This window comes from Cavia porcellus, unplaced genomic scaffold, assembly GCF_034190915.1.
Source record: "Cavia porcellus strain 051 isolate PalLab524CR breed Dunkin Hartley unplaced genomic scaffold, mCavPor4.1 scaffold_29, whole genome shotgun sequence".
Lineage (NCBI taxonomy): Eukaryota > Metazoa > Chordata > Mammalia > Rodentia > Caviidae > Cavia > Cavia porcellus.
Genome location: NW_026947512.1, coordinates 45207786 through 45234497, shown reverse-complemented (window position 1 = coordinate 45234497; position 26712 = coordinate 45207786). Strand labels below are relative to the sequence as shown.

At 50.7% G+C, this 26712-nt stretch overlaps 1 protein-coding gene across 10 annotated transcripts in view; it reads left to right on the top strand.

Annotated features, from left to right (window-relative positions):
• Window positions 1-1968: 1968 nt before the first annotated feature.
• Window positions 1969-26712, top strand: part of Fgfr1 (fibroblast growth factor receptor 1) — a 48263-nt gene continuing 23519 nt past the window's right edge. For 3 of the 10 annotated variants that reach the window (XM_023561981.2, XM_023561980.2, XM_063239826.1), the window contains exons 1-2: window positions 2843-2984; window positions 11353-11522. In XM_023561981.2, coding sequence (XP_023417749.1) covers window positions 11432-11522 — 91 coding nt within the window. In that variant the 5' untranslated portion in view covers window positions 2843-2984; window positions 11353-11431. Of the gene's footprint in view, window positions 2103-2320; window positions 2455-2842; window positions 2985-11352; window positions 11523-26712 lie in introns of those variants that run through there. The other 7 variants (XM_063239830.1, XM_063239829.1, XM_063239832.1 and 4 more) reach the window with 5 other exon arrangements.

The window sequence follows — 26712 nt, the reverse complement described above, 5'->3', positions numbered from 1 at the left end:
CACCTGCTGGTCAAATAGAGAATTATTTGAGACTGTTCTTAAATTTGGACAAAGTGGCCCAGTCTCACCATGCAGCTTCCATAATTTTTCTAGTTGAGGTGGGGTGGGATGAAAGTATTGGCCCTACCAGTAGCTAACATATAGTAATAACTTTTGGGAGGTATTGGGGATTGAACCCAGGGCCTTTCTACTGAGCTACTTAGGCAGTCTATTTTAAATTATGCTAATTTTGAGACAGGGTCTTTTTGCAAAGTTGCAAGTTGCCCAGGGTGGGCTCACATCTTCCTGATTCTCCTGCCTCAGCTTTCCAAGAACTACTAAGTTTACAAGCTTACAGTCACCAAGCCTGGATAAACAGTGACTTGTATTTGTGTACCACTTTGGGGGTATTAACATCCTTTGATGAGTTTTTCATGACATACTTGTGGAGGACATTCAACGAATACGTCTGGCTTGATTCTGTTACATATATGACTTGTCCAAAATCAAAATGTTCATTTCTTTCTTGTGAGAAAAAATTTTAAAAAGAAGTTCATGAGTGGTAACACGAATGTCTAGTGTGGCCTATTCACCAGGACGTCTAGCCTGGCCCCACATCAGTCACCACAGAGCCTTAGAGAAAAACAGGTTTTTTACTTTTTCCTGGGACAGTTCTGCTCCTGGTTTCTAATCAGGCCTAAGAATTTGTATCTTTCAAAAGTCCTCCAAAAGTTCATGCCCATCTGGATTACAGAAGCACTAGACAGTAGGTCTCAGTGGCCTGATCCCAGGGAAAAGTCACTTAGCCACTCTTTCTGAGGTTCCACGGGACACCACAGGGTGCCTAGAGTGGGCTGATTAACTTCCAAACCACAGGACCTCTGCTTCTACCACTCTTTTGTTTCCTAAACATTTACTGCAGGCTGCAGCCTCCCAGAGCACCGAAGGTAGAATTCAGAGTGCAGCCCTGGGACCGCAAAACCCAAATTCTGTGTCTGGGGAAAGATAAGATAGATCCTGGGGAAGGGCCTGCAGAGGGGCCGACCTACAGAAGAATAAAACCGGTTTGTATTTAAAGAGTGTGAACTACGTGTCAAATCCTTATTTACTCTTCGACTCTAGGCGAAGTATAGATTACCCGGTTTAACTGATGGGGAAAGAGGGATTTATAGAGAGAAAACTATTTCCCGAGGCACACTCAACCCCTGCTGCCACGTCCCGCCTCGGACTGACGTCCTCCCTCACCCACCCTGCAAATCGCTGCAGCGGCCTGACATTCGGGCGCCCTCCTGCCGTGCTAGGAAGGAGAGGCAGGAGCGCCCGAGCGAGCGGAGACTGCAGGCGAAGAAGAGAGCGCTCGGCTGCTCGGCTCCGGCTTCTCGGGGACTACAAGGCCCAGCAGGCAGCTGCAGGGGGAGGAGGAGGAGGTGGGACTAGCGAGGGGTGGGAGTGAGGGAGAGCGAGCCCTCGCGCCTTGCCGGCGCACAGCGCTCCGAGCGCTCCTGCGGGCACCGGTACGGGGCCTCGGCAGCGGACGCGGGCGCGGAGCCGGGACGCTGGTCCAGCCGCAGCGCGCCGAGGAATCCGGGTCGTGCTGGAGCTGGGCGGCAGTGTCGGGCCGGAGGAACTGTGCTTAGCGCATTGCGGCGACCTCGCCTTCCACGGCCGCGAGCGCGAGCAGCAGCTGGAAGAGCGGCGGCCACCAAGGACTTCCCTCCGGTCTGAGGGGCGCCCCACAGGGCGCGCGGCACCAGGGCTGCAGTCGGGGGCGCCGTGGCACCGGGCCCCGCACGGCAATGGAGCCAGGTCTGCGAGGAGCGTGAGGGCCGCCGCCGGCTTCTGGAAAGGGGGCACCAGGTCCGCGGACCCGGGGCGGCGGACGGGAGCCCTCCCCCCGCCCCGCCTCCGGGGCACCAGCTTTGGCTCCATTGTTCCCGCCCGGGCTGGAGGCGCCGAGCACCGAGCGCCACCGGGAGTCGAGCACCGGCCGCGGGGCTCTCGCGACCCGGCGAGGACCCGAATTCAGCCCGGGGGTTACGGGCCGGAGCAGGGGACTCCAGCAGCCGCCCACCCGCCCGAGCCACGGCGAGCTCTGCAGAGGAGGCACCGCCGCGCCGAGTGAGGTAAGAGCTGCGGCCCCGGGCTCCCGCGGGCGGACTCGGCGTCCCGGGCGGCCCCGGCCCCGGCGCTGGAGCCCCCGGCTGCGCGCCCCGCCTCGCGCGCTCGCCGCGGCGGCCCTCCCCCCGCGCCCCTCCGCAGGTCCCGCAGCTCCTCCCGCCGCCCAACTTTTCCTCCAACGAACGCTCTGGAGCCGGCGGGGCGACGGCGGGCCGCGGTGAGCCCGCGGTTCCCTCGGACTGGCGAGGAGGGCGAGGTGGGGCGCGCGCGCGCGCGTGTGCCTGTGTGCGCGCGTGTTCGCGATCCAGTCCACTCCATCTCTCCTGTCCCTGCTGAGGATTTCTCCCAATCCAGCAGGTAGCTCTCGGCGCACCGTGAAAGCCTGGGATCCATGGCGTGCCCACCTCCGGGAAACTGAGGTCCTCGCCGGGGCGGCCGGGTGGGCGCAGGAGGAGGGCAGGCCACGGAGGAAGGTCGGCTGGCCACGGAGTAGGTTGGAAGGAGGTGTCGTCACCAAATGGCTGATTGCGCCTTCGCGGGGATCGAGCAGGGACTGCGCTTTCCAAGAGGGGGTGATGTTCTGCCGGCTCGGAAGTTTGGAGAAGGGGGGCGTCTGATGTGGAGCGCTGGGCCGGGGTGGGGGCGGGGACAGCCCGCTCCGAGCCGGGTCCTGGGGTGGGGGAAGGGTTAGGTTTTGTCCAGTGCGGTCCGTCGGCTGCGACGCGGGTCGCTTCTCCTGCCGGAACCCTGCTCCCTGCTCCCGTTACGCAGGGACGGCCAGAGAGCCCAGAAGCTACACTTACAGGGAAGTTTCTTGGCGTTGTATTGGGGTTCAGAGAGGATACAGACCCTTGTGAAGCAGCGAGACGCTCCTGGGGCGGATGGAGGTGAGGGGGCTGCTGCTCTTTTCAGGCGCTAGCGGCTATTAACCCATTTAAAAAGCGTTTCTGTGGTGCCTCTCTCCCCCACCCCGCCCCCGTTTCCCAGATGTGGAAGCCACATCTGGTTCCGTTTCACCCCACGCGGGTACACCGCGTCCGCATTCGCATTCCCCCTTCCCCTCCGCGTCCCCTCCCCCAAACTCAAATTGCAGTTGGGTAACTCGTCCTCGCCGCCTCCCTGCTTAACATTTCTCACCCTGAGACTTGGAGACCAGGCCTAGCAGTGGGGGAAGAACAGAAAGTTCTCGTGGACCTCAAGTTCCGTAGGATCTCGCCCAACTAGCTGTCCGCCACGGGTGGGCGGCGGTCGGGGCGCGCGCCACGCCGTGCGGGAGGAGCCTGGCCCGTGGGCCCGTGGGCCCGGGAGCCGCGCGGGACTGCTGTGGGGGAGGGGCGGCGCTCTGGAGCTCTGCCTCGCCGCGAGTGGCCTGTGATCGTGGGTCTGGCCCAGAACAGGCGCTGACAGATGTTTGCAGAGCAACCAAAGCGCCGCTTTCCCTTCCTCGAGTCGCAGCTGGAACTGCGTCCCGGGGCGGCGCCCACCGTCCCGCAGCGAGCCTTGGATGGGTGCTGCCGGGGGGTGGGGGGCGTCCCTCCAGAGGTTTTTAGGGAGTCGTGGGGGCCGCAGTCCTCGGAAACTTGGGTAACGGCCACGGGGAGGGGTGGCGTGTCGAGTTGTTTTTGAGAGTTCTTTGAGACAAGAAATCAGCCCGGGGTCCAGGAGTGCGGTGCGTAGGGAGACTTGGTCCCTCTCACCTCCTTTCCAGTCTTTTTCAAATTGAAAACACTTCTCTGGTTTCCTTCTTTGGGCGGTAGTTTTGGAGGCTGTAATGAAATCACACTTTCTCTAGACATGGTAATTAAGGTGACTGTTTCCTCCCCAGATGTGCCCTGCCCTCTGCGTCTCCGGACCGGTGCTTTTTTTAGAATACCAAGTAAATCCGAGAACCTTTTTCTTGAGACTGTCGAGCAGAAACTGGCCTCGTTCCCCGCTGGCCCATGCTCCTGCTTTCCTCTCTGTGGCTTGTTTAAGAGCTAAGCGGCTGGGCCCCCAGGGTTTGGCTAATTACCCCACGCCCGGGTCATCTCCTTCCTTTTCCGTGACCCAGGACCCGCAGGCTCTGCCCTCGCCCAGCGCCTGTCCCTGCGGCCTGCCTCCCTCCCTAACGACTTGTTTACATATTTACCCCCAGCGGGTTTGGAGACCTGCAGGCCCACTGCTGACCCTCACAGTGCAGGGTGTCTGGGGACGGGAAAGAGCAAGCCGCCTCCCGCTGGGATGTTTATGTGCTGCATCACTGATGAGCCTCTTGAAATATCTGTTGCTGTTACTCTTCTTAGTCATAGCTGAGTGTCAGCTTTTTAACGAGGGTCATCCCGATGGAGAGCCAGTCCAACACGTGCACTTTCACTGCCTGCTTTTACCGGGCCCTTAGAAATGCCCCTGTTGGAAGTATTTTCACAGTGGGGATTTGGGCCAAAATGGGCACCCCTTCCTTTGGCTCCAAAGTGGACAGCCTTAGGATGCTGCTTTTCCGTGGCCTCTAGCCATGGAGGATGTTAGAAAGTTCCATTTGATGTCCTTAGGACAACAAGTGAAGGAACAGGAAGAAGTGGAGAAGGAGACCTGCAGATGTTAGCGCTTCCTGCTTTGGGGAGGGAATTAGAGGACACCCAAGTACCCCTAAGCCAGGACCAGCTGTATTCCTGGTCACTCCGGAGGGGAAGCAAACTGAACTGAACATCGGGAGGCAGGCAGATCCAGGGGTTTTGCTTGTAATGTGTGTTTTTTGCTTATTTGAGGCATTGATCTGAAAGGAGTCTCAGAATAGAGGAGATTTGCCCAGTAAGCCTGGGGTTTGAGCAGCCAGCGTCTCTGAAGGCTGTTTTCTGGCCTCCATTTTTTTTCAATCTTTCATCAAGATGGCTGTTAGTTAAGGAGCTTCCTCGGGAAGTTTTAGCTTATTGATGCAGGAGGAAAAAGAGTCAGAATTGATTCCAGCACCTTGTTCTGTGAAGTTTAATTTCCTCTGGGGAAATTTGTGTTGTGTTTGTCTTCCCCAGAGCTCTGTAAATGGTCTGAAAGCTCCAGGGACAAGTGGGAGTCCAGATGTAGAGCTTTAGAGAAGGTTCTGGTCTGGTCAGAGGGGATTAAATACCAGACCAGGGCTGAGATACTTGTTTTCTCCCAAGGTTGCATCTGCCTTAAACAGAAAGTCTCTCCAAGCAATCCCCACCATCCCTAGCACTGAAGAAGCGGTGCTGTTTGGTTTCCCTGCCTCCCCCAAGCACATAGTAAAGAACTCCAGCAATATGATGATACTGCAGTAGTGTCTAGTCTTCAGCAACAGAGTTTCCTAGATGATGTCACAAGGTTCTCATTTCACGTTTTGCTAATGCTTCATTCACCTTTCACTAGCAAGGATATTTGGACACTTTTGTGCAGACTCAAAATAATTACAGAGGTACCTTGGTATCGTTAATTGGTTCCAGAAGCTGCCAGGAGTACCAAATTATTTTGGCTGGAAAGAGTAGCAAGGCAATCCACACCACAAGCTCTAGGTTGTAGAGTATCTAACAAACCAGGAATCCTGGAACGAAATTTTCACATCAAAATGTGTTGAATAGCAAATTCCTATGAGTTTCAAAGTAGTCCAGTACCAAGATATGATTGTAGCATTTCCTTTGAGCCAACTAAAATTTTGTAAACTGAGCTGCTTTTTTTCAAAGATCAATTAAAGTACTTGCCCTGTCCTCAACATGGAGCAAAGCCTGCTCAGTTTGGGGAAATTTAACTATTTCTGTTAAGTCTTAATTCCCATCTAAAAATGATTCATGCTTTTGTGTCACTTCCTCAGCTCTTGGGACACCAAAATGTTAAAGATATTAAGAAAATTTCCCCACAGTATTCTTTGGAATAGAGTTTGGCTACCAATGGATACTAGCTGTGGCTTTTTTCTGGTTTTCAATTGTTGGGTTGTTTCTTTGTTTGTTTGTTTGTTTTTGAGGCAAAGTCTCCATGCAATTCAGGCTGGTCTTGAACCCACTCATGTAGTCCATGCTGGTCTCAAACTTGCATTGTTCCTCCTCCTGCCTCAGTCTCCTGAGTGCTGGGATTACAGGTGTGCACCACGACAGCCGGCTATTATTCTGTAGTTTTAAAGAGCATCAATGCAGGTTGAACATCCCTAGTCAGAAAATTTTGAAATTTGAAATACTCGTGTCATGTTAGCTGTTCAAAGTTTTGGATTTCAGACCATTTCTGATTTTGGTAGGAGGACCCTATGCAAATATTCCAAAATCCAAAAAATTGCAAAATCGTAAAACTTCCAGTCTAAAGCATTTCAGAAAAGGAACATGCTTTCATTCATTTATCATAACAAATGTGCCACCATCTGCCGTGTGCATACTGGTGCTAGAGTTGTTGACAGATTAGTTGGCTCAGACCCTGCTCTGAAGAAGCCCCAAGCTTCATGGGCAAGAAGCAAGGAGGGAACATAATAACCATGCAGAGGGACATAAGTGCCTGGGGATAGAGGCTCTGATGTGTTCTGGAAATTCAGAGGAATGGGATTCTCCAGCTAGAAGGTCCCGGAAAGAGACAGCTGCTAACAGTGGGGCTTCAATAGGAAGGAACCACCCTATTGCGAAAGGAGACAAAGAGGGACACTTAGGCACAGAGGCATAGAGGATGCCTCAGGCTCCGTCGTGCAGTAGAAATAGAATGTGAAGCTAGGCTCCATGACACACACCTGTAATCCCATCACTTTGGGAGACCAAAGTTGGAGGATCGAAAGTTTGAGCCCAGCCCGGGCAAGATAACCAATTTGGCAAGACTCTTCCTGTGTCATTTGAAAACTCCAATCTTTTTTTTTTTTTTTTTTTCCTGGTACCGGGGATTGAATGCACGACCACACGCTTGCAAGGCAGGCACTTATGCCACTGAGCTAAATCCCAGTCCTTCTTGTGTCATTTAAACATGCAATCAATATTAAGAAATTTGAGCTGGGCCTGGTGGTGCACACCTGTAATCCCAACATTCACTCCAGGGGCTGAGGCAGGAGGATCGTTCTGAGTTTGAGGCCAGCCTGAGCTACAAAGTGAATTCAAGATCAGCCCAAAATACATCGATACCCTTTCTCAAAAAAAAAAAAAAAAGGAGGGGGGCTCATGAATGCTAAGGACATACTCTACTTCTGAGTCACCCAGTCTCAATATAAAACAGCAATGAGATGAATAACATTCTTTTTTCATACTAGCTTTACAAAATCAGGGACTGTATTTCCATCTAACAGATCCAAGCCACATGTGGCAGAGAAATACCTTAGGGAAGTCAAAAGTAGGAAGTTCGTATCCACTTGCCACCAGTTACTAAAATCTGAGTGCCATGGAGGACAGTGTTGGTAACTCCTTAGGTCTGGGTAGTTGAGAGAGGAGAGGGTGGATTTTCATCACACTGCCCACTCGATCCTTATCACCTGTGATGTGGCTGATCTTCCACCCTGCCAACAAGTAGGGGCTGAAGCTTGGACAGGTTGAGTGACTAGCCTAGGCTGGCCAAGGTCAGACCTGGAAAGGCACAAATCCATCCATCTGTTACCTTAGGAGAACAAGAAGACCCAGTGCCTCTGCTGGTTTTCCTGGCTTCATTTTTGGGCAGGGAGATTTGGTGTTTGTAGACTCTTTACTCTTAGAAGTGAAGAGGGATGTTGCGTCGCATGACCTGGCCACTGCTTTCTGAGGCGCTGCACCTTCCGTAGAGTGAGTTCTTGAGAGGGGTCAGTAAGCTGCCTGTTCAGTCCTCATAACCACCTCGGATGTGGGCAGGGCACATACATTAGCCCAATCCTGCAGTGTGAAAACTGGGAGCCATGGTCCCCCCCACCTTCACTCCTCACTGAGGACCTCTCCACCAAGCAGGTGGGGCTGTGAACCCCACATCCCTGGCTGCTGCTGTTAAGAGATACGGAAAGGGAGCCAGCTGCAGGATCTCTGGGGAAGCTGCTGTGTGCACCTGCAAGGCTGCAGGTCACATCTGTCGACAGAGAAGGAAGGAGGCTGTTCCTAGGGGCTTTGAAGAATTCATTAATCAGTAGAATGAGAAGAAGGTGAGGTGGCAGTCCCCAAGATCCCAGGCAGCACATGGGCGTTTTCCGCAGGTGTGTGGAATGGGATGTGTGCCACTCACCTTCTCTTCCAGAATTGGTGCCTGGAGGTCTGGGATACACAGAATTCTTGTTTTACAGATGTGAAGCCCTACTTTTGCACATTTCGGGGAGGAGGGGGAGTGAGTCACAAGGAAGCTGCCAAATTAGTCTGAAGTACATCGGTCATGGGGTCTCTGTGGGGACTGGGCAGGTTTGCCAGAACAGGGTCACTGAGTGGCGGTGGAAGCTGCTTGTCTGCTGCAGTTAAAACCAAGCTTGAGCTGGGGATTGTAGCTCAGCCGTATAGCACCTGCCTAGCAACCAGTGGGTTATGAGTTTGATTCCCAGTAGAAAAAGAAAATCCAACCTCAGTCATCTCAAAATGATCCTACCTTCTCCCATCCTCACTTTTGGGGTACTAAAGATTCATTTAGGGGCTGGGGATTTAGCTCAGCGGCATAAGCGCCTGCCTTGCTAGCAGGCAGTCGTGAGTTCAATCCCTGGTACCGATAAAAAGGAAAAAGACCAAAAAAAATAAAAAATAATAAAGATTCATTTAGTAGCTGGGCATTACTAAGGGGACCTTTTTGGGTAGGCCAGTGTCAGTTAGGCTTATCTCTGGGGGAGGTGGCACAGGATAGAGACGCTCTAGTGAATGTTGCTTCTGGACTAGACCAGGGATGGTAACCTGTCCTGGATCCCAGTTGGCCCATGTGAGCTCTGTTTCCAGGACTCTTTTTGTCCTCCAGAGGAGTGGAGAGTCAAGATTTCGGTAGTCCAGTGTTGGCTCAGATTTGTTCTTAGCCACTTGATTCTGGACAGGATGGGGATCCTTTTGCGTCTGCATCAGACAGAATCCTTCTTTGTTGTTACTGTTTTGCACAGTCCCGAAATCAAACCGTGTGCCGCTGAGGCACACCCTCATTCCTGGATCAGCCAGGCCCCTTGGCTTCATCTCCATCAGCAGTGCGTTTAACTTTGTGCCTGTGTTCTCCACTGTTTACAGATCAGCCATACTTTGCTCCCCTAGAACAGAGTGAGGAATCAATCATGTTTTATACTTATGAGTTGTATCTTGGCACACAAATAAATGTTCCTTCCATTTCTTGTCCCCTTCCTAAATTTAGCAAAAGGAAAGAAATGTTTACTTCATCTTTCACTTGAAATCATTAAAAGTTTTTGGTAAATTTTGGGAGGGAGCTGGTGGTAGGTAGTGCGTGAAATAGTGCTGCAGGGGTGGCACATGTCAACGAAGCCCAGAATCCAGGGGTCCCCTGCCAGCCAGGCCACTCAGTCTGGAAAGAAGAGATGGTCTCCCCCACCCCCACCCAAGCAGTGCCCAGAAAACCTTGTTCCTCATGTCTGGCAGCAGCAATCTGCTCTTTGAGACCCTAGGGAGCCACATTAAACTTCCCCACTGCAGACCTGAGAAGCCGTGAGAGTGCTGCCGCCTTTCTAACTGGACGACTGAGCCACCTTCGCATCAGCCCTTGCCTCTGGCTGTACAGTTGGACCCTTCCCTCCCATCCTGTCCTGACTTCTGGACTCTGTTCCAGCAGACATCAGCTGTCACCTCCCAATGCCAGTGAAAACTGGATCCGCCTCGAGGACCTACACCCAAAGGTTCTAGTAAGCCGTCCGCGAGGCTGGTGGAACTAGAGATGCCTGTGATGCATATGGGTTTGGAAGCAAAAAAGAAGAATCTTGGAGGGCCAGCGGTGTGGCTTAGTGGTAGCTTGCACGCCTGTTCTATATTCAAGGCCCTGGGTTTGATCCCTCGCACCACAGCAAAGCAAAACAAAATCAGAACAGCCCTAGAGATCATGCCTTTTGAGTTTCTTGCTTTTACACATCCAGGGAGGATCAACATATTCCTGATCCCAAGCTACTACTAGTTATCTATGTATTTGGCTCCCATTTTTTAGTTGTTGGCCTCTTCTTAATTCATCATCTCTCTACATTCCTCCAGAGCAATGGGATTGCACTAGACAGAGTGAAGTCCTACCCCAGCACATGTACGTCCCCTCTGTGAAACCCTTGCCCACAGAGGGGCAGGAAAGCTGAGTTGTTCCGGAGCCCATTCACTCCCTACCATAAACCATCTTGTATCTAGCTGGGAATATAGCTCAGCAGTGCAGCACAGTGCCCGCCTGGCAAGCACAAGGTTGTGAGCTCCATTCCCAGTACTCGGCCCCCCAGAATATACTTGCCCTGCACGCCAGTCATAGTTATAGAGTCAAATTGTGTTCACTTTCCGTTACTACAACAAAATGCCTGTGGTAATTAACTATGTATTTGTTTATTGTCTTTTTGAGACAGGGTCTTGCTGTGTAATTCAGGCTGGCCTTGAGCTCATTTTGTAGCCTCAGCTGGTCTTGAACTTGCAGTGCTCTTCCTGCCTCCAGTTCCTGAGTGCAGGGATTACAGGCATCCGTGTACCACCATGCCCAGTTCTAATTAACTTTTTGTTTTTGATTTTTGGTACTGGGGACCAAATTCACAACCTCGCGCTTGCCAGGCAGGCACTTATGCCACTGAGCTAAATCCCCAGCCCCTAATTAACTTTTTAAAAGGGAAGATTCATGTACTTTACGGTTGGGGAAGTTTGTTGCTTTTGGGCGTTTGGTAAGTTGGCACATCACAATGAGCAGAAGAAACTTCACTTCCCAGCCAACAATGAAAAAGGAGGAAGGGGTCAGGCTCCCACCATCCCTTTCTGATGTCTAAACTGTTTTGCCCTTAGAGACCTAAACTTCCATGAGGCCCCACTCTCAAGGGCCCCCTCCACCTCCCAGTAATACCTGGCTGGGGAACGAGCTTTTACAACACAGGCCTTTTGGAAACATTCCACAGCCAAGCTGTAATGTGAACAGAAACCCTGCTCAGTCTGGCTGAGACCTGTGACCCCTCGTTCAGTGTTGGGGTAACTCAGTGAATGCACTCCCAGAGAGCTGTTACTGTCTCTAGCACTTGCTGAGGAGATAGCTCAGCAGCACAGTGCCTGCCTGGCAAGTACAAGGCCCTGAGTTCGATTCCCTGTCCCCCACCCCTGCAAAAAAAGCCCTGTGTTGTGTTTCATGCACGCTTTTAGACCACGTAGCTGTGGAATGTGCTTTACCTTCTTCCTGTTGCCTTCTCCTCTTCACTTGTTGACTCTCTTTCTGCAGAGTCAGCTGGAGGAGGAGTGAGGTGGGATACCCATGGAGGTGTGGAGCCTGGTCACCAACCTCTAACTGCAGAACTGGGATGTGGAGCTGGAAGTGCCTCCTCTTCTGGGCTGTGCTGGTCACAGCCACACTGTGCACTGCCCGGCCGGCCCCAACCTTGCCTGAACAAGGTAAGACAACATGCTGGGGGTCAGCCCGAAGGCATGGTGGGAGGACATGGCCAGAGGGGATGTTAGGGACTGGGCTGGCTCCTTCCTTACAGGAAAGATGTCCAAGAGACCCGGTCATGAGCCTGGCCAGATGCCTCAGGCTGGGGTCACCAAGATGACCAACATTAATTTGCCAGAGATGATGTCCTTAGGGCAGGTTATATTTTTCTTTGCCTGAGGAAGGGACGTGACTGGGACCCTAGGGCTGCCCTGTTAACCTGTCAGGGTCCGATGGTGCAGTAGGGGAGAAGGAACCATGAGTTTTGGTTTAGTATTGAATCAGAGGACCCTATAGGATGTAGGAGCTTGGTCATGGCCTGCGGCTTCTAGACAATGGTTCTAAAGACAGGGGTAATGTAAGGGTAGACGGTTGTGGCCTCCTGCCTGCCGTGCTGCCCTCCTTGACCATGTCTCTCAGGCCCTCTTCAGGGGCTTGCTGAGCTTTTGCTTTGGAGGAGTTTTGTGTTAGGGATTTTGTGGGGACCTAGGATATGCTGGAAAGTCAGATGATTAGTAACAAGGAGATTTGGTGCATCGTCCATGGGGCTTGTTGGAGTTGTGTGAATCTTCATGGCTCATGGTGATCACGGGAACAGCACCCAGGGCAGTTTTCAAGGGACTGAGAGCAAGTGTCTGGGCATCTCTGTTGTCCAGGGGTCATGCCGCTGGGAGCAGGGGAGAAAGCAGCATGTAGGAGACTTGGCGGGCACATGGTGGGTGGCTGCTTCTGGGCCATCAGAGTGGTTGTCAGGGGCCTGTCAGATGATGGATGGATGGATGGACGGACGGATGGATGGAGGATGTGTCTCCTTAGACAGTGGCAGGGAAGGAGTACAGAAGGTCATGTGAAACTTTCTAGAAAGTGCAGCGGCTGGAGTGGGCAAAGGCACGCTCTCTTCAGTAAAAGAACTAAAGGCAAAATCTGAGCTAGAGTCTGCTAGGGACCAAGTGTAGGATGCTGCCTCTTCACAGAGGAGAGACACATGCAGCGACCACACAACTGAGGGACAGTAAAGCACAGAGAAAACTCAGGGATAGAGGTCATGGGAGGGAGGGGAGCAGCAGTGGGGGCTATGCTATATCAGATACGTGGAAGGCAGTTTGCTTGATGACATGGATTCAGTGAGCATATGGAGGTTTTAATGCCAGGCTAAGGAAATGGTGCTTAAATGGGTAGATGCTGGGAACTTTGAAAAGTTTAGGAACATAATCCGGCTTTCAGAAAATTAATTTGGCAACTGGATTTGGAGGGGTGGAAAGGAAGGAATCAGGCAGACCTTTATGTATTTGTATCCTCTGCTCTTGGTATCTTCATTGTACTTGCTTTGACAATTATTCAAACTCAGTAAGCCTTAGTTTGCTGGTCTGTAAAATGGGAATGGTAATAAACAATTAAATGTGATAATTAAAGCACTCATGCCAAAAATTATTAGTTATTATTGCTCCTACTACTGTTGACAGAAAGGTTATTTTGAGTGTCTAGTTAGAGCAAGATTGAGCACTTCGATGAAGGTTGTAAGATTTATTTTTTTATTTTTATTTATTTGGGGGGGGTACCAGGAATCAAATTCACAACCTTGTTGGGGGTTGTAAGATTTAAAGTAAGAAAGAGTGAAGACACTCTAGAAATAGAACCCCAATCCTGAGTGACAGGAGGCAGGGATGACATAAAGGAAAGTGGGAGTGCGTGGGCGCAGGGTGCGGGTCGGAGCTGGGAGGGTCTGCCAGGCCTCTGGGGGCGAGGGACCTGGACCAGAATCACTTCCTTTTTCTCCTCTTAAAAACTTTTTCTAACAAGTTCTTTGCAGCCTAAGACCTCGCGGTAGGAAGAGTGAGTGGTGAGCAGGAAGGAGGTCCCGGGGTACAGGAAGGAGGTGCTGCTGCTGGGGCAGGGGTGGCAGGGAGGAAGAAAGAGGGGAGACAGCGTTCACAGTGCAGCTCTGGATCCAGCGTAGGGGAGGAAGTGGAAAAAGCCACGGGGCGGGGGTGTCGTCAGAGGTTTTGAGGAGGGAGGGACACAAGCCGCGGAGGACTGCCAAGAGGCACATAGCAGGGAAGACTGAAACCAGACTTTCATCTCTTAAAAATCAACTGCCAAAGGTGTAATTTACATACTGCACAACATGCTGCTTTTAAGTATATAGTTGGGTATAAATGTCTATACCCCATGTAACTACCACCTCCATTAGGATCTGGAACATTCTCTATTCCCCCAGAACGTCCCTCACTTACCTTGCAGTCTGCTCCCCAGGCAAACCCTGGTCCCCTCTGTCACCTCAGATTGGCTTTGGGTGCGGTGGAATTTCAAAGGATGGAGTTAGGTGGCAGCTGTGTGTCTGTGGGCCTCCTGCTGGCCTTGAGGTCACTGTTTTTGTCTTTTCTGTTGCAAAGTAGCAGAGTCTGGTCATTTCTAAGAAAGGGGTTTTTAGCTGACTGTGTTAGAGGCTGGACATCAAGAGAGGGGAGGAGCATCTGCTCCGCCTCTTGCCAGGGTCCTCGGGTCTGGGCGGTGAGAGGGTTACAGGCAGGGCGGGAGCCACACCCAGGGGGGACTGGTTTATTTCTGGTTTTGGAGACAGGGTTTCATTGTGTGTCTTCTGGGTTGGCCTTGAACTCAACTAGCCTCCTGCCTCGGCCTCAAAAGTGTAGAGATTACAGGACACCACCACTCCCATCTCCAGCTAGCGCTGTTTTGTTTTGTTTTTTGAGACAGGTTTCCCATACCGTAGTCCAGGGTGGCCATACCGTAGTCTGAGGCGACCCTCCTACCCCTGCCTCCTGAGTGCTGAAATCACAGGTGTGCACCACCACACCAGCCTCATCTATCTCTTTTATAGCCACTCGCTTTTACAGGAACTAGTGGGTATCTTAACCCAGCTATTTTTTTTTTTAAGTTGGTACCGGGGATCAAACTCATGACCGCCTGCTTGCAAGGCAGTTGCTTATGCCACTGAGCTAAATCCCCAGCCCCTAACCCAGCTATTTTGAGGACAGTGTTCCTCGTGACCTTCACTAAGCCTCACCTCTTAAAAGATTTCAGTACTTTGCCAGGTGTGATGGCTCAGGACTGTAATCCCAGCACTTGGAGACTGAGGCAGGAGAATTACTGAGTTCAGGGCCCAGCCTGGGAGATATAAGTGAGTTCAATCAAGGTGCACTACATGACATGAGACTCTGTCTTAAAAAACGTATCAACATATGGCACCTTTGGGGAACACCAAACATGGCAGGCACGAACAGTTCTGCCTGCCTTTAGCAAACCTACTGTGAAAGTCCCTGCTCCAGTCTGCACAGGCACGTGTGTTCCTTGGACCGTCCTCCTTTCCAGTTGGCCCCCTCTCTTACACACACTCTGACAGTGATGAACACCTGACCGGATGGGTGTGTACGTGAAGCTCTTGAACAGTGGGCCTTGAGTGGCCAGTCGTGGCCCATCTTCCTGGGAGCCTGGAGGACGCACATGGCAAGGGGCATGCAGTTCCGTGCCTTGGGACACAGCAGTGGAGAAAGTGGTGGACTCTTCTCTGCACAGCCTCATGATTCTGTGAGTCCTGCCATCTCAGAGAGCACTGCTCTGACCTCGGCCTCTCGAAGAGGGTCTGTCCTCATGCTTTGGAAACTTGAAGGAACCTTAAAGACATAAAGTGCACCCTACAGTCTTGGCCTTGCTGATGATAATGCTGCTGTTGCTCTCAGAAAACACTATTTATACACATACAATTTGTCCAAAAATTGAAAGCAAACTACCCCACACCCTGCTTACCCTAAGAGCCCTTTGCTTTTAAAAAGACTGTTAGTGTGTGTGTGTGTGTGTGTGTGTGCGCGTGCTGTGGTGTGCATCTGCTGTACGTGTGTACGTGTGTATGTGTACATGTGTTGGCAGCCCCTCCCCCAGTTAAGCACGGGCCTAGCAGTCTGAGAGGCTTCTGTGGGACCAGGAGGCCTGGAGTTTCTGGCCATCCTTGGAAAGTTGATTTAATAATGTTCCAGGAAAGCCTGCTCCCTCCTCTTCTCCCTCCTCCCCCTTGCCAGCGTATCTTACCACTGCGTCTTGGCTGGTTTTGGATCAGCCCGAGCTTTGTGGGTGACTGAAGCTGCCTGGCGCAGGCCAGAGGGTATCGTGCTCCTTTTGAAAGATAGCACCAACTGGAAAGAAGTTGTTGAGTTCAAGGAGGACTGTTTCTGTGTCTTTTTTTTCCCCTTAGAATTGCGCTTGGGGGGCTGGGGATTTAGCTCAGCGGCATGAGCACCTGCCTTGCAAGCAGGCAGTCGTGAGTTCGATCCCCAGTACCGATAAAAAAGAAAAAGACAAAAAAAAAAAAAAAAAAGAATTGCGCTTGGAGGAAAAAATGATCAAGCGCGTCCAGCAGGGCCACTTCTGGTGTTAGGAGTGGAGTGAGGTCCTGCCCCATCCTCAGCAGTCAGAAGGGCCCATGGTTCAGGGGAGTGTGGGAGCCTCCCATATCCTTACTTGCCCCCCTCCACAGGAACCTGCAACTCATAAGCAATTTAATGGCCTGAGGTTTTACAGCTCCTCCCACCCACCCAGATTTGAAGGAGTCTGGTGGCCAGTTGAAGTGGGAGAGAGATTGTGCTTAATGGAAAAGCCGCAGTTTCCATTTCTGGCTGCAAGGCCCCTGTGTGCTGTGTGTGCCACAAAGCAGGGCTTTGTCTCTGTTGTACAGAAACCTGTGCCTGTTGGGGAGAGGCTGAGGGTGGTTCAGAGCCCTAGCCAGGCCAACAGTTGTAGGCCCCTGACATCTCCCCAACCCCGCACCCAACTGGGTCCCACAGCCAGCTGCTTTTGACCCAGGAGGTGTGGGCATCTACAGGGCTGCAGGAGGACCCTTGAGTAGTGGGGCCAGCGGGCAACCCCCGCAGAGGTGCTGTGGTCCCTCTGACTGCCGTTGGTATGGCCTGAGGACCTGTGTCCTTTGGCCATCCTAGGACACAAGGTGCCCACTCCTTCACTGCCAGAAAATTTCTTACTTTTTCCTGGTACCTGGGGGCCTTTGCACTGAGCTATATCCCCAGACACTTGGTTTTCTGGCTGTTTTGTGTTTTTTTGAGACAGGGTCACTGTAGGCTGCTAAGGCTATATTCCTTCCTCAGTCCCCTGGAGTGCTAAGATTACAGGCATGAAAATTTTCTTCTTGTAGAAAAAAAAAGAAAAAATTTTTCTTCTCGTGCAAAGAACCAGTTTCCTCCTAAAGCACACTGGGTAGAAAGAATTCCAGAAGGCGAGTAGAATTACATGGAGCAAAAGGTGATGCCGAATGACCCACTTGAGAACAGAGTGGGAGATTCAGGACTGTGGCACGTGGTGGGGTGTTCTGAGCTGCCAGGTTTCCTGGGGATCTGCTGGCAGCGCCCCTGGAAGGGTGTTTGCAAGTGGCTGGGAGGCGGGCAGTGTGGGGCAGCGTGGGAGAGGATGAGAGGCCACGAGGTCCTGCTCGAGCGCTGCCCTGGCCCGAGTGGGGAGCCGCTCCAAGGCTGTGTTCCTGGCTCGGGCCTCTGCATTGCTGCACCATTAGCTCCACTGATTTTCCACTCTGCCTTTGCCAGCCCGCTCCCCGAAGTCAGGGAGGAGGAATTTCTCGGCCAAGGGCAGATGGGACTTGCTGTGGGTGGAGGAGGGGCCCACATTGACTCAGCCCTGACTTTGGGGGCTGCCTGGATGGTCTGGGGCAGGGAGAGTTCTGGGGAGTCACTACCCGGGTGACGGCCTGGGCCAGGCTCTCTGACCCGCAGCTGTGCCCTGTTTTTATAAAGCCTCGTTCCCCTGCAGCCCCTGAAGACTGCAACGCCCCCTGGAGACACGGCCTCTTCCTTTCCTGAGCCTGGAAGTGAGAGGGTGTCTTCCCACCCAGCTGGCCAGGCCAGCTGCTCTCCATCTCACAGGCCCTGCTGCAGAGTCTGGGGAGGTAGCCCAGAACAGACCTGTCTTCTCTCTACCCACCCGACCTGGGCTTTCCAGAGACCCAGGAGAAGCCTCCTGGGTTTGGGGGATTTGTTCTGATATCCGGCTGGCAGTGGCCAAGTAGAGGGTTCCCTTACCTGGACTCCTCTCCCACTTGGGCATGTTGACAGGAGAGCACCAGGCCTGAGCATCTACCTCTTAGTTCCTCCCAGTTCTCGGCTCACAGCCACTGTCACCTTCCTGCGTGCCCAGTGGGCGCCTGCTGCCTCCTGTCTGTCCACTTAGTTGTAAGCATCAAGAAAGTGTGGCTCAGGCCCAGCACTCTTGCCTGTCCCATGGCTGGGCTTGCTGGGATGTTTCCCAGGCCCAAGGTGTGCAGGTGCTTTGAGCCCTGAGTGGGCAAGCAGGTCACAGAGTTTGGCAGAGTGCAGACTGAGTAGGCAGGGTAGGAGATGGCAACACTGACCGTCAGGTGGTTCATCCACAAGGACAGCTGAATTCCAAGCTTAACTCCTACTCCAGCTTTCTCCAGGATTGACAGCTAGCCTCTGGCTGGTGGTCCACTCTTTCCTTGATATTCATTCATTCATTCATCTTGGCAAACAAGTTTCACCTTCTTCATCACAACACGTATTTTATGCATCACCACTGTTTAGCCGGGTGTCTCTCTCCTCCCCTTCCCTTTCCTTTTCATAATTCCTACTCAGTTCCTAGTTTAAGATTTAGCTTGGGCTTGGATTAAGGTGTAATTTAAGGATCTCTTCCTCGGTGAAGTCTTCTCTTTTCTCCAGATTAGTTACTCTGTTTTTGCTTCTTAGCTTCCAGCCTAGCTCTGTACTCTGCCTTGCAGTGTATGGAGGAGTTGTTTGGTTTTGGAGATGCCAGGCAAGTACTCTACCACTGGCCACACCTCCACCTGCTGGCGTTTTCAATACACATTCATTTGTTCCCCTAGTGCAAAGTTCTGTGCAAGTCAAAAGAAAGAATGTCTTGTTGGATGTGATGGTGCACACTATATCCCAGTACTTGGGAGGCTGAGGCAGGAGGATTGAGAGTTTAGGCACAGCCTGAGCCATAGTGAGTTCAAGGCCAGTCTGAACCATACAGTGAGAACTTGTCTCAAAAAAAGTCTGTTGCTCTCCTAAAATATTGTTATTTTGATATGTGATTTGAGTTCATCATAGAAGATTTACTATAGACCTGCAGAGAAGATAAACTCGTATTCCTATTATCTAAAAGTAATCACTGTCAACTGTGACTATTCTTTGAGTGGTTTTATCATACTAAAAGTGTTTTCTTCATGCTTAATAACTATATACTATTTCATTGTGTGGCAAATATATTTGTCCAGCCCTCTACTGTTGGCAGTAGTTTAGGTTATTTCCAGGAGCTTGCTCTATTCAACATACTTTTACAAATAAAATTTTCCCATGCATCCAAGGGTAGTTACATTTGTAATGTTTGATTGCCTCACTATACAGAATTGCCTCCCAAAAAGGTTATATGAGTTCATCTTTGAAAGTAGTGCTCAGGTACAGCTCCACGGTAGGCTGTTGGCCTAACATGTGTGAGTTCCTGGTTCAATCCCCAGCCCCTCAAAAGTAATAAGGAACATTATTTATTGCATTGCCACAGTCTGCATGCCATACTTCATCTGTCAAGCTTTCCCTGAGCATTGGGTTTATTTCCAGTCATTCAGGTCCATCTCCAGGGCTTGCGGTTCAGGGGGTTGAGTTACTTGCTCTGATAGGTCTGATCGATGGTGTGTGGCACCATGTTCCCACATTGAACTGGATTCCCCACAAAACTGAGGGAGAACGATTTTGAATTTGAATGTTGCTGGCACAGTCCCTTTATGTCACGGGAATCTGGTTTTATCTCCCTCTGAGATGTTTACCTTGGGTCATTTCTCCCATGACATTCTGTCTCCTGCCGAGCTGTCACAGATCTGAGATCTCCCGAGAATGTGGCTCCTTCACCTGGAGTTATCAGAAGACCACATACCTACCTTTCCCTGGGTAGCCAGAGAACTGCTCAGCAAGGGCCTCGGACTGACACAGGGCCAGATGCCACACCTCATGTTTCCTAGGTCATTCTTAGCACTGCCTAACACTTGTGGAGTGGCCGTGGCCCAGCAGTTGTGTGACAGTATGAATAACGTGTCAGTGAGGTACGTGTGAAAACAGGAGAGGGAGACTCTGAGACTTTTTCTTCTTGTTCATATTTCACAAATTAATGTGTTAAACAGGAACATACTACTGTATAATTGGTCTAATCACAGAATAACTGCAGGATTTCAAAGACACGAATAAAGTCATGGTATGGTACACTATCTGTGATGCCCAGGAAATAGAGTTACAGTCTGCTGACAATTAATTGGTAAATATTTGTCTTCCAGTTCTGTTGGGTGGACTATCTGTAACTTTTTGGGAAGAAACATATAAGTCTTGGAAACCCCTGCTGCATGCTTGAGCGTGCTGTCTATACCATTGCTCCCACCCTCCAGTCTACCGGGGTCAGGGGTCAGACCAAGCCCTGACCTGCTGATTTAATAGCCATGCAAATACAATACCTGATCCACTGAAGTACTGCCCAAGACCCACGTCACATAGAGACATGGAACCCAGTTGTGGGTGAAATCACATGGGATAGCCTCTTTCCCCCAGTGGATAAGCTGACTTGTCTGTGGTCCGTAGGCCACGGCTCATTAGTACACACCTTATTGTGTATGTGTGAATGTGCATAAATACACATATAGTCATATGTTACCTTAACAGTGGGGGCACATTTTGAGAAGAGCATCATTAGGTGATGATGTCACTCTGCAAGCATTATAGAGTGTGCTTACACCTTGTACTGAGTGTGGTCTTCTCCACATCCAGGCTGTGTGGGGTGTTTTGTGCACACCAGTGTGTGTCTGTGTGTGGTATAACCTGTCCCCTCTCAGGCCACAAGCAAGGCAAAATAAGATTTTTTTTTTTGTACCAGGAATCAAACTTATGACTGCACGCTTGCAAGGCAGGCACTTATGCCACTGATTAAGTGTTATACATTGTGTGTGCATGATTACCCATGCTATCGTTTTATATAATAGGCAGCATGGCAGGTGTGTGTACTGTAGTGTCACCACACACTTGTGACTACCATGTCAGTGGTGACAGGAATTTGTCAGCTCTATTTAATCTCATGAGACTACTGTCAAAATGCAGTCCATTGCCAGCCCAAATGCTACAGACCTTTCTTCTTTTTTGTGAGGGAGGTGGGGGAATGGACCAACGATTGAACCCAGGACCTTGAGCTTGCCAGGCAGACACTGTGCTGATGAGCTATATCCCAGCACTGTCCACACAAGCACACACACACTCTCCTTGATCTAGGATAGTGTTGTTCCTGATCACTCTAAATTGAAAATGCCATTGAGTAAAAAGTAGCATTTAACATACCTAACCTACCAAACATCATATCTACCATAATAGTACTACAAGTGGGACAAGGTGACCCATGCCTGTAATCCCAACATACTGGGAGGCCCAGGCAATAAGACTGTCTCAAAACATTTTGCGTGGGCTTGGGGTATGCTCAGAGTAAAGGCCCTGGCTATGTTCAACCCCTGCCCGAGGCTGAAGGGCACCTGGCTCCGAGCTCTTACATCAGCCAACAGATGGCCAGTCATCTCACAGGGCTTCATCTGTTAGAAAGTGTCACATCTCTTGTGCAGTTTATTAAATATCTATATCCAAAAGACACTGGCAACACAGTGCCCCTGAGTGTTGACCATGGTGATTCAGGGCTGGCTGGGAGCTGCCCAGTGGTCAGGACCTGGCATGGATGCTGGTATCCTAGAAAACGATCAAAATTTAAAGCATGGTTCCTACTGAATGGATACTGCTTTCCTACGATAGTATGCTGAAAATACTAAACTGGAGTATGGTTAAAGTTGAGCACTACTTCTGGGTATGTATGCCTGCACATATGTAAATGTCTATTCAGTCAAAAGAATTCAGATGTGTTATATACAGGTACCAACTCCCCACAATGACTGTTAATCAGATACATGCAAACATGTACTAACAGATTTCTAAAAATTAAAAATACGTTTGACTAAGAGAATACACAGATAAATACTTCATTTTCATTTTTTAAAGTTATCTAAAGCTGGATATGGTGGCCCATACCAGTAATCCTGGCACTCTGGAGGCTGAGGCAGGAGGGTTGCCTCGAGTTCCAGGCCAACTTGAGCTGTATAGTCTGTTGAAGGGCCACAGAAAAAATAAAATAGAAAAGTTACCTAACTTTGAAAAGGAAAACCCAGAAGCCAGCATGATGATACATCCTTGTAGTCCCAGCACTTTGGAGTCGAGGCAGGAATATTATTGTGGGTTGGAGGCCAGCCTGAATTACATAGCAAGACCCTACCCCAAAAAAGGAAAAGCTAGAAATAAAACCCATTTCAATAGGAAGGTAAGGAAAACAGGTGAAAAAAATAGTTAGTGCTACCACATACAGAACTTGTTGTATCATCTAACCTGGTCCTCAGATTCTTGCAGTGTGATCTCCTCTGGAGAACATATTAAAACTGCTGTATTTTTGGTTTGTATCATCTTTTGGCTTTTTGAGACAAGGTCTTACTATGTAGTTCAGGCTGACCTTGAACTCAGTAATCCTCCTGCCTCAGCCTCCTAGTGCTGGGTTTACAGGTGTATACCACCACACTCAGCCCAAGGAGTTTAATGCTGAAGCAGGGCCCAAGTTTGGTGGTTCTAACAAAGGAGTTCCCATGTTGCCTGCTTAAGAATCACTAAAATCAATGAACTACTTCCTAAAAAGTCTGTTTTGATAGGTTATCATTTCCACTTAGTGGCTCAGAGAAGTCAGAACAGCAACTTTCAAGGTCTCCCAGTTAAAGGGTAGGACTTCGGGCTAGGATTTAGCTCAGCAGCGTGAGCGCCTGCCTTGCAAGTGTGTGGTAGTGAGTTCAATCCCCGGTATCAAAAGGTGGGGAGGGGCGGGATAGGACTGTCCTATCCCATCCACTCACTGCCTGTAGCTCTGACCCCTTCGAGAGGCATCCTGGCTGAAGAGGAGGAGAGGCTGGATCTGCTTGCCTGGAAGTGAAAGGGCAGGATCAGGGAGGTGGGTTGAGCTTTCCTGGGAAGAAAAGACCTCTCCTCCCTGTACTTCTTGGCTTCCAAGTGATTCACTGGCACCCTGGGCTTCTACTCTTTTAGAGGAGCCTTTCTGCATTCAACTCTGTCCATGTATTGGGGTTTCTTTTTCTGTTTGGTACTGGGGATCAAATTCACAACCTTGTGCATGCCAGGCAGGTGCTTGTACCACTGAGCTAAATCCCCAGCCCCTTACTTTGTTTTCTAGGCCACTTTATCACTTTTTATTATTATTATTATTATTATTATTATTATTTTGGTGGTACCGGACATCAGACTCATGATCTTACACTCACCAGGCAGGTGCTTATGCCACTAAGCTAAATCCCTGGCCTGAGGTTTATTTCCTTAAGTTTTAGAAATTAGTTCCTTTACTAACTACTGTGTGATGTTCCCACTTTGGCATATAAAACCTTGATGATTGTTATTTGAGTGCTCGAGACTATACTGATTATGCATGAAAGACCTGTCTAGAAGTAGTGTGTGTGTGTGTGTGTGTGTGTGTGTGTGTATGTTAATCGGTATCAGGGATCGAACTCATGACTGCGTGCTTGCAAGGCAGGCGCTTATGCTGCTGAGCTAAATCCCCAGCCCCATGTAGTGCGTGTTTTATCACAAGCTCCCATTAGTCTTTTCCCTCTACTCTGAAATTTCCAGTGCATCTGAAAAATGTCCAGTATTCTGCCTAAGTGCGCATCCTTGGAGAATACCTGGGCTTTCTGCTGCACTTCCCTGGCGAGAGCCCCACAGGCCAGGAAGGAGGGTGGACGGAGAAATGCTGATGGAAGGTGCTGGTAGCTGGAGCTTTGGGACCAAAACAGGATTCCCTTTTTTTGTGTGTATGTTGGGAGGGGTACTGGGGGTCGAATGTGGCGCCTTCTACTGAGCTCAGTGCCCTTTCTATTTTTCATACCCTCACATCAGTCTCCCATAGTGCTGGGATCACAGGCGTGTGCCCCTGTGTCCAGCTGAGCATCCCTTTTTCTTAAACACAATGTAGAGGGCTCCTCCCTCCTTCATGTCAGGGAGCTCTGTGCTCTGGTGGGGGCAGGTAGGGACATCATTAAGTGATACCCCTCCATCTGGCAAGGGTCACTTCACACAAGATGTTGGTTCAAGCCCAAAGGCTCTAGAACGCTCAGATCAGCCCGCTTTTTCCTCTCTCAGATGACATACACGTGAGAAGAGGGTCACGCAGAGCAGGTCATGCAGCCTCATGCCTGCTGCGCCCGGGCTGACGCCACTGCACAGAGCCAAATCCTCGCCACTTACACTGCGTCTCACATTGAGTTTGGGATGGAGTGAGTTTTGGGACACTGGGAATGTTGGCATTCGGGTTTGGAGCAGGCATCTTCCCCCAGGATGCAGTGGTTCTGAATCCCCCAGGTGAGGGCAAGGAGCATAGACAGGCCTCAGCTTGCGTCTTTGCCCACTGCGCCCCCCCACCCTCCCCACCCCCCCACCCCCCCACCCCCCCCCCCCGCAGCAGCGCCGTGCACTGCATCTCACCTTTCTGCAGTGAGTGTGCACTCAAGGAGGCAAGCCCAAGAGCAACCTGGAGATGGATGGAGTCTAAAGGAAGCAGTTTCTAGGCCTGCACCACCCCGGAGACCTGTGGAACTGGCCCGATGGCCACGTTACAGATGTCCTGGGCCAGTAAAGTTTATACCTCACATCTTTTGAACCCACTTAGGGTCATCAGTATTTTGCCAAGTAAGCACATTTTTGTACACCAACACCGGCTTCTCTCAACACCATGGAATGTTTAAGTTAGGGTAAAGCAGACATAACCTAAAGTTTACTACTTTACCCCTTGGTAAGCGCCTGGTTCCGTGGCTGGCTTCATTCATGCCTCCAGCCTTCCCAGCTCTCTCCCAGCCTGGCACCCTGTGCTGCCATTGTTCTCCTGGAGAGTGGGTTTTGGCACCTTTATTCTTACCTCTTGCACAACCTTGGGCGCCCCTTGCCCCCAAGGGATGATTGAACCCAGGCCTCAGCCACGATACCAAACTGTACCCCCAGCCCAGGGAGTACATTTCTTTATACGAAGAAACATAATATTTCATGAAGAGAGCGTTCAGCCCCCACCCCCTGGCGGGTGGGGAACCCTGAGGAACTGTAGCTTCCAGCACCCAGTTAAGTTTCAGGGTGGGCAGAAAGGCACTGTCGGAAACAGCTGAGGAGGCCTCTGCTCAAAAGGTATCAAAGTTTTGGAAGCAGCAACTCTTTCCTGCCCAGCTGCTGGATTTTCTGAGTGTGAGGGAGGAGAGGCGCCAGGAGGGTCCAGGGGTGACAGCGGAGGGGTAGGGCCATGCATGCTTTTCTTTGCAGAACCTGACCTGACTTAAGGTCAGAGCCCAGCAGAGAGTGGGAGCAGGGTTACCTCTTTGCTGGCGATTCATCTAGCTCTTTCCTCCCCCACTCTTAATGATCTTTCCATTACAGAACCCAGACCAGGAAGTGCATGACAGGTCGCAGCTGCAGACACATGGCTGGGAGGCCTGGGCTTCGGGCCAGGGGTAGGAGGGTCTGAGCTCCCCTCCCATCTGCAAGACCCCTCTGCATGCATGAGGGCTAACAACTGAGTGGAATATGTTCTTACGCATAGAACCAGTGCCTACTAATGGTACTGTGATTTTACAAGATGATTTTTAATAATGACAAGGGAAGACCCTCATCTGACCATCTAGATCCTTCCAGTCTGATGTTATCCACAGAGATTTGAGTTTCCTTTTGGGAGACTCCAGCTCATTTTCCTAAAATAAAATCAGCAGGGAAGCTTTTCCTCTATCAAAATGTCAGATTCAGAACACATTTGGTAGGGAGAGGGCTATTAGAACGTGGCTTTGCAGACACCAGGCCTGAAGAGGTGGGCACACCTGTGTCCCAGCACTCAGGCTGGGCAAGAGGATCGCAACTTTGTGTCCAGCCTGGGCTGCATTAAAAACAAAACAAAACCCCAGAAGACCTGGGGTTCAAATTGCAATGAAGGGTTGTGCCCCCTTTCTTTTTTTGCTCTCTCATGGGGTGGCTTTTCTATGACAACTTGCTTAGGAAATTTAATTTACCCTAAACTGTGTCCTAGGGAGCAGTTGTCACATAGGAGTTTCTGTCTCCATCGCCAGCTGTGTTGTTGGCTTTCTTCCCTGAATCTGCCAATGCTGGATTCTTCTGGTGCCAGAAGAGGAATGGTGACAAACTTCTAGGAGCTGTGAGCTTAGACCACTCTTCCCTGTAGCTGTAGGGCATCTCCTTTCTGTCTTCCAGGGTTCTTTCCACTGATAAGATAGGAGGAGAGAGCCAGAGTGATGCAAGCCTTGTTCTGGGAAACTTGGGTGGAGTAAGAGCCTTAGTTTCTGCATGGTCCAGGGTGTTATTGGTAGTAAACGCTTGGGGCTGAACTTTTGCTGGAAAAGGGATTTCTTTTGAAACAATTCATGGATGCATTCCTTTGTTAATCAATTATAATCCTAGTGGGAGACAGTTGGGGGAAGGGGACCAGATCTCTAGTGGGGAAGAAGTGTGAGGAGGCATCAAGTAAACCAAGGCATGGAAACCTGAGCCCCAAGCTCAGTTTTGACGCGGGTTACTCCTTCCACTGCGCAGGCTCCCTCTCTGTGTTTTAAGATTGATGCCAAACTCTGTTTCAGTCCTGGGCTCCCGAGTGTAGTTCTGCGAGTTTCCTCCTCCTGCCCAGTTCTTGGAGAGCTGATTTGGGGGGATCAGGAAGTGGGTACAGGGCCCTGACTGTGACTGTGGCATCGGCCAGCACAGGCAGCTCTTCACTAAATTACAGGGGTAAGGTGGGACGCACAAAAGACCAAAATCTTTTTTTTTTTTTTTTTTTTTTTTAATAAAAACAAAACAAAACTGTGGCCCCAAGCCCCTGGGCTGCTGAATGGCAATGGCTTCCTGTCAGGATTAGCCGGGCTGCCTGGGCCTGTGTGCGTTGCCTTTCTCCTCAGGAAATACCTTTAGTAAGCCCTGGTGGGGTCCCCATGGCAACGCGCGAGGGGACCTGCTGACTGAGGCCTTTCAGCCCGCCATTCTTCCCCGGCCCCTTTGT